The sequence below is a fragment of the Bidens hawaiensis genome, unplaced genomic scaffold (genome assembly GCF_021521415.1).
Source record: "Bidens hawaiensis isolate Kalapana, Puna unplaced genomic scaffold, B.hawaiensis_p1.1 tig00011860_1, whole genome shotgun sequence".
Lineage (NCBI taxonomy): Eukaryota > Viridiplantae > Streptophyta > Magnoliopsida > Asterales > Asteraceae > Bidens > Bidens hawaiensis.
The window spans coordinates 433,435-441,309 of NW_027491945.1; the positions used below are offsets into that span (position 1 = coordinate 433,435).

The 7,875-nt window shown below is 33.8% G+C and overlaps 1 protein-coding gene across 2 annotated transcripts; it reads left to right on the forward strand.

Annotated features, from left to right (window-relative positions):
- The first annotated feature begins 3,213 nt into the window (after window positions 1-3,213).
- LOC143539290 (dol-P-Man:Man(7)GlcNAc(2)-PP-Dol alpha-1,6-mannosyltransferase-like) lies at window positions 3,214-7,129 on the forward strand. Of its 2 annotated transcripts, none has more exons than XM_077032639.1 (18): window positions 3,214-3,272; window positions 3,615-3,656; window positions 3,726-3,771; window positions 3,908-3,994; window positions 4,075-4,130; window positions 4,219-4,336; window positions 4,441-4,494; window positions 4,601-4,677; window positions 4,759-4,822; window positions 4,888-4,991; window positions 5,081-5,152; window positions 5,224-5,310; window positions 5,401-5,609; window positions 5,699-5,781; window positions 5,863-5,962; window positions 6,064-6,129; window positions 6,243-6,336; window positions 6,901-7,129. In XM_077032639.1, exons 2-18 carry the CDS (start codon window positions 3,618-3,620, stop codon window positions 6,979-6,981), a joined length of 1,437 nt encoding a protein of 478 aa, XP_076888754.1. In that variant the 5' UTR covers window positions 3,214-3,272; window positions 3,615-3,617; the 3' UTR covers window positions 6,982-7,129. The 2 variants fall into 2 exon arrangements, with proteins under 2 accessions (XP_076888754.1, XP_076888753.1); XM_077032638.1 differs by having other exon boundaries at window positions 3,216-3,272; window positions 4,441-4,499; window positions 4,606-4,677.
- The last annotated feature ends 746 nt before the right edge of the window (window positions 7,130-7,875 follow it).

Genomic DNA, 7,875 nt, shown 5'->3' on the forward strand with positions numbered 1-7,875 from the left:
TGGTCTTTCATCTTAATTAGTTTATGTAGCCTTATTAATACTTGTTTATGGTTGTGCAACATATATATAATATACACCCATTGTTTACCTTTGGTAGTTACTTCTCCGATTCCGGTCGATGAGGTTTCGGACCCCATAAGGCAAGGCTTCATGGAGGACTTCGTGTCCTTGATATATATACATCTATATAACTTGTTCATACATATTAATCTTGCTTATTTTAGTTTGTTGGTCATGTTTACAAGTTCCATGGTTATGGGTTTTTAAGAGTCTATGCTTAGGTTTAACCGTAAATAGCTCTAAACCGTAAACCGAACTTTGTTACAAGTTTTGTTTGTTTAAACATACTTAGTGTTAGATCTAAGTTTCTAAAATCATTTTTACAAATTCTATGGTTATGGGTTTGTAGAATCTTACCTCGGTCTTAACCCGAAACACGATCCGAACCGAAAACCGAACTTTTGTTTAAAGACTTTATTGTTAACTTTTGGTATTTTTTTATTTGTACATTATTATGCAAGTTATTTAGTGTTTGGACATGTGGAAACCATCTATGAACTTGTTGTAAGATGAAAACCGAACCAAACCGATTCTTGCTACAAGTGTGTTTTTTTTATCAAGACTTGTATATTTCTTTAAAAATACTTACAAACTGATTTTTAAATATTTTCTTAAGTACTTGGAAATGTTGGATCCAACTTGATCTCATAACAAAGTTTGGACCGACAAAACCGAACACTCGCTTAACGTGCGTTGTTAGTTCTAAAACAATGGAACTACATACTTGGTTAAGTCTTATTAAATTTTATTGAGTTATCTCATAACATTCAATATTTTGGAAAGTTGACTTTGGGTTTGACCAATTATCAAGACCCGAACCGACAACCCGAACACTCGATAAAAAAAAACCCGTTTTAGTATCTTTATTCCAAAGGGATTTGCATTCTTGCATTTTACCCACCTTATTACTTAACATAGGTTGAGTAAATATTAAGGTTAGATACTTTAACCCGGTTTCGAGCAAACTTACATTTTTAAAGGGTTATTATTATAAATTCTTAAATAGTCACATTTTAAACATTGAACTTTAATTATTTACATTTCTCAACATTTATTTTGTTTAAAGACCTTCAAGACAACCTTTCTAAATTCAAGACTTCTTTTCTTTTTAGGCATTGTGCGTTAAACTCGTCGTTCCGACAAATATCCAAATTATCATCTTTCAAGTTTACTACTTGAAGGTGAGTACTTCATACCCCATTTTCCATCTTTTATTTTGGGGGTGACATTTCATACTTATTCAACAAAATGCTTTATATTTTAATCTTAAACCACAAACGTAGTTGTATACTTTACCTAAATAATTGCTCGATTTGGTGTTCTATGCTTATATGCCTATGTGTTTATCGCTTTTGGTTGGTGGAACTATAAAATCCTAGACTATTTGGCATCCCCTTATAGCAAGGTGTCGTTAACGTAATGCAATTAACGATAACTATAAAATCCTACACTATTTGGCATCCCCTTATAGCTAGGTGTCGCTAATGTGTTTAGCGATATCTATTTATCCAAATTACCACTTTTATTTATCGTTTCGTATGCAAGTTTTGTGGCTATCTTTATTATATACTAATATGATTAAACTTATGAATGCTCACCGACCTTTGTGTTGACAAACTTTATTTTATGAAATGTTGCAGGTTTGCATCTTGGTTGATTTATGATTGTGAAGAAAACAACATCAAAGACCTTAGGATATTAATTTGCCATGTTTTGTGATATCTTGTTTATGGTTATTTTATGGATAATTGTTATGTGACATTTTCGATGTTGTGAAATGAAATGAGTTTATTAAATACTGTCACTTTAATTAGTATCATGTGCTTACGGACAATCGTTACACCTCGGCATGTTCCGCCGCCTTTGGTCGGGGTGTGACATTAGTCTACACCTACCATCTACAACCACATACCACCCCGAAACACCGCAGTCGTCGACAACTACCGCCACCAACGCCGCCGACAACAACCACTCTGAAACAACAACCGCCACCAACTCCGCCAACAACAACCACTCTGAAAGAACCACCGCCACCAACACCGCTGACAACCATTTCGTTCAGATGTGTTTTCGATTTCAGAAAGCAGGTGACCATTCACCCTTCTCACAGACCATGTATCATAGCTACACATCGCCACATGTTATCTCCTCCCACCACCTGCCATCGTCACCACCATTAGGGGCTGCCATGAAACTGAACCGTCACTGGTTCATATCAGAAATGGAGGTGAAGCAACTTTAAAGACCATATATCTTGAAGGGTTGGATGAATATGACCAAATCAGACCCGAATCATAGACAAATTACACCTTAATCAGAACAAATCGAAGTTTATGTGAAGAACTAGGTCATAAAAGATCCGAAATCGGACCCAAATCGGGTCATCGTGTTTGTGAAGAGTTGGGCGTTTGCGCCGGTATGATTTAAGGATGGGTTTTTTAGGTGGTCTAGCAGTTGTAAATCTGATGGTTGTAAATAGCGGCGGTGGTTGCAGATCTGATGGTTGTAATTGACAGCAGCGGTGGCTAGTGTTACAAATGGAGATTGAGGTGGGTGAAAGTGGTTCTTCAAACATTCCTTATTCCGATATTCTTGCCACCAGTTGCCCTCTCCGGTCGAGTTGAAATCCGATCTCTTCTTGCTCTTCGTGTTTATCGAACTCCATTTAATGGTGGTGGTTGGTGGTTGTGATGAATTGCGGTAAGGAGAGAGAGAGAGAGTAAGTATGAGATATATGTGTATATATATATATGTTATATTTAAATATCTTTATTTATTTTCTTTAACTTGTATTTATTAACTAAACTATAAAATTACAAAACTACGTTGCCTCATGCATTTCAAGATTTAACGAAAAAAATGAACGTGGTTAGTGTCAAAGGACGAAACATTGATGTTTTGTGAAAAAAAGAAAAAAAAAAGGAAAGCACTTCCCCAGTTCCACTAAACTCACGAAAACCTTTTGGTAACCCCTCGGCCGGAATTATACTCCGACGATGCCTCCTTCTCGTCGATCTTCCAATTTTACAGCAGCAATCTACGGTTAATACTTCTTCTTATCTTTTCAATTTTATTAGTGCTGGTCAATTAAGTAAGTAGTGAGATTTGAAGTTTGAGATCATTTAGGTTACGATGTGCTTCTTGGATCAATTGCCGCCTTTTACGTCTTTACGGTGCCCTTCACCAAAGTCGAAGAAAGCTTCAATGTTCAGGTTCGTTTTAATCATTTCAATTATGTATTTGTGTTTTACAGTTAATAATATATGATACGATTGTAAAAACCTTTAATGAGCAGACATAATAAACAAACAAATGTTAACGAACATAAACTGACGGCGACGAACACATTATCGAACGCTCACAAATTTCGTGTTTGTTTATTTAGTTAATAGAAAAAATTCCTTGTTCATTTGATAAATTAACGAACATAAATGAACTTCCTGCCGAACATTTGGTTCGTTTACAGCCCTAGTTGTAAATGTGTATGCCATCATTAACATAGAAACTTTTGGAATTGAGCTGGCATTATTAATTAAGCATTTTGGTCTATTCAGGCGATGCACGATATCTTGTATCACAGACATCATATTGAAAATGTAAGACTCTGCACTTATTTACTTCAACACACATTCTCTTCTTTAATGCTCCTGCCACTTGCATAACAGTATGACCATTTGGAGTTTCCCGGGGTTGTTCCTCGCACCTTTATTGGTAACTGCTTTCTTCTCTGGATAATAATAATAATGTAGTTAATGTGGTGGAAGGCTTTCATATAATTCAAAATACTGTCTGATTTTGATAGTAGAAATTGCTCATGTATTCATGTTCTCATTTTATCCTTTTGCAGGCGCATTGCTAGTTTCCATTTTAGCATCTCCAATGGTTTTAGCTATCAATTTGCTGCATTTACCAAAATTTTATAGTCTTTTAGCAGGTTAGTTCATTAATCCTTCCTTTTCAAACATTTATACAATATTAATCTTATTGCTAGATTATTTGTATCGTTTTGTCCAGTTCGTTTGGCCCTAGGGTTCTTCATATTGGCTACACTTCGGTTTTTACGTATTCAGGTATTAACAACTTTCTTCGTATTACTTGTTTTATGCTTGCATTTTCTTTGACTGCAGTTGACTTCAAGTTGTTATCTTTTTTGAGCAGATCAGAGATAAGTTTGGTCCACAAGTTGAAGCTTTTTTTGTGATACTGTTTGCTATTCAGTTTCATATGCTGTTCTATTGCACACGCCCTCTTCCTAATATTCTGGCTCTTGGATTAGGTGATTAAACCCTAAAAGTTTTGATCTTCAATGTTTTTCTCTTATAACAATTTAGTTCACAAGTTGTTGTCCTTCTAACAAGTAGTGCTTTATTGACTTTGTAGTGAATCTATCATATGGCTACTGGTTGAAGGGGAGCTATTATGCTACACTAAGATGTCTGGTATGTTAACTATTATTATAACGTTTGTAAAAAGTTTGTGTAGCATGTCTGTTTTTACATCTATGTTTCACTGTGTCTTTCTCATTATATGTATGTGAAAGTTCAGATTTTTGCTACCATCGTCTTTAGATGTGATATGCTGTTGCTTCTTTGTCCTCTTGGTTTGGGGCTGTTGCTGGTATTTCTTCTTATATTAAACTGTTTGTATCATTATTTCATTAATTATATTATAACCTTGCTATTTGGTTATTATTGGCAGACAAAATCTATTTCAATTTGGAAAGCCATAAAGTGCTGTGCTGGTGCTGTGTTATTCAGCATAGGTTTGTATTGAATATCAATATACCATGATATATTTGTTTTTAATATTTATATTCTTTTCTTTCAGGTCTTACTATCTTAGTTGACTCAATAATGTGGCAGAAGCTGTTGTGGCCTGAATTCAATGTTTTTTGGTTTAACTCTGTGTTAAACAGGAGTTCAGAGTGGGGTGTATCCTCTGTTTTAAGTAACTGAATATATTTCATTAAAAATATTATTTATATTTATGTTTATACTTGTCCATAACATATGCTGTCTAGACACAACCATTTTACTGGTACTTCACTTCTGCTTTGCCTCGCGCGTTACTGGTTGCATATCCTCTCTTTATGGTAAGTTTTAACAATTAGTCTGAAACAAAACAAGGTTTGTATTTTAAGTATTAAATGATGTGATTTGGCAGTTTGGAGTTATACTTGATAGAAGAATAGTATTCTATGTGCTTCCTGTTTTGTCATTTGTTATACTCTACTCCAAGCTTCCACACAAGGTATCTTGCTTACACCATAAGAAATCAATGGTTGACTTGATGTTGACTTTCTAAAGCCATACACAACGCATACATGTACATATTTTGTAGGAGCTGCGCTTCATTATTAGTTCGGTTCCAATATTTAATTTGGCAGCAGCAGTTGCTGCTAGTCGTATGTATGTATCTTCCCTCTTTGTTAATCGATATCCTTTTTGGTATCTTTTATGTAGCATTGTTTTCTTTTACAGATACAACAATAGAAAGAAGAGTTTCTGGAATCTTCTGTACATTGGTCTCTTGGGTTCGCTTGTGATCAGGTTGAAAGATAATTCCTTTTTTTTATAGAAAATACGGAATTGTTTTGACACCTCATTAGTCAATAATGTTGATATCATGATTTATGTAGTCTAGGATGCACTGTTGTCACTTTCATGGCTTCATTTGAGAATTATCCTAGTGGCTATGCTCTAAAAACTTTGCACAGAGTAGGTAATCTCTCTTTCTCTCTCTCCCTCACACACACACATGCCCGCCCGCCTAAACAGTTTGTAACTAAATATTTTATGATAGGTGACATCAAGAACACTACCAGTGAAATATGGGTTCATATTGATACCTTCTCAGCGATGAATGGAATTTCTTGGTTTTGTGAGAATGATAACAGGTGGAGGTATGTTTGATATTGATTCATAGTGGTTTTATATCTTTTATGATTGTCACAAAAAAGAGGTATTAATCTGATTTATTAAGTATCTTATGTTGCTGATTCAGGTATTCTAAAGAAGAAGACATACCTTTGGAAAATATTTGGCAGCAAAACTTTACTTATCTTTTGAAGTGAGTGATCAATTTTTGATTTTTTTTAATTATACTACTACTTATCTTCTGATAAATGTTACATTGTTTTATAAATTATAAACACACTAAATACCCTTAAATCTCTCTTATAGTGAACACCTGAGCATCAACGGATACAAGTGCTTGTTTAAGGAAGACGGTTTCTCTAGGATTCGTCTTAAGGTTGGCTTCCCGCCAATTTCGATGGTACGCCTATTTAGCATTAAATTCTACAAGAGTGCATTTTCGACGTGACTTGACCTAACATGAAATTTGCAAGTTTGGGTTTGGTCTAAACAAGTTAAGGTCAGTTTCATGTCGAAGGCGTTAACACGTTTAGCTAAACGGGTAGTCCTGACGGGTTTGCAGGTTGACCCATTTAATCTGTTTACTTTCATTAAATATTTAAAAAAGTATCATTGTGCCATAACTTAAGTATTTATGTATTTTTTATTTTATATCAAAATTTAAAAGATAAAAGAGAAACAAGCATTATATTTTATAGTTTAAACTTTAAACATAATTATTTTCTATAAGTTTGTATTTTTGAGTGCAAACAGTTAAAAATAAAATTAATTTGATGGGTTAAATGGGTTGTGTTTGTTTCAACCCATGATAACTCGTGTTGAGTTTGGGTGGGTGCATGTGCGGGACACGATTTTCGGGTTTGTGTCAAGTTTTCGGGTTCGGCCCATCAACCGATTTAGCACCCTTAAATTTCTGCTCATATCATCAAGAATACATTTATAGAATCTGTGTGTATGTTGACAGGTCAAACGACCCAAAGTTTACGTACATGGAAATCTTGAGAACACAGATATCATGCATAGAGTTTGGCCAGGTTGCTCATGAATCTCTCTACCATCAGAAATATAACTTGTTAGATTTTTTAACTGATCATTTGAGCCGTTAACATATGTATCCGAGCATGGTCATATTGACAGTTTGTACATCTTTTGGTGGAAAACCAAAGTTTTGTTGTGTAATATTATAAACCCTTTGTTAGTAACATTATTTGACTTTGAGATTGCATGGAAGTATGGATATATAGAAATTAGTTGGATAATGCCTTAGTGTGGGATACTATTTTTGTCAAACGACTGAGATCAAGAGTTTTGACCCAGGTTTTAATGAAGGCATAATCTAGGCGTGTGTTGGAGGTTCGGTTCATGCTTTCGGTCAGTTTTGATGAAAATTTCTATGAAAATTTCTGGCCTGGCTAGTTTTAATGGATTGCTGGTTCGGTTTTGATTGTTTTAAACCTTTTTTCTTTTCAAAATTTTTAGTTTGTGTTAAAATGTCTAAAATGATAATTTTGGCGTATAAATACTATAAATTCTAATCTAAATTATTGTGTGATGCGGGTTTTGAACCCAAGGTCTCATGTTTCAAACCAAATGTGCTTACCAACTCCACTAAAATGATAATTATATTTGATTTCTTGACTTAAACATATATAAATGTGATTTCTCTTCAAGTATAAAACCAAATATATATTTAATTTTTAACATTTCCATAATTCTTAATATCACATTGTCTTCTCATTTATCTATAACACAACCATTTAAGATTGTTCATCGTTTCTCTTTTTATTTTAAAATATAATATGTTTTTATTTATTTTCTTTTACAACAAAACATTGGTCTTTGTAAATTTAATTTTTAAATTTGTGACAACATTTGCTATAAATATCATTTTTATACATACAATATTTAATATAATAATATCGGTTATGAATGTTTTATT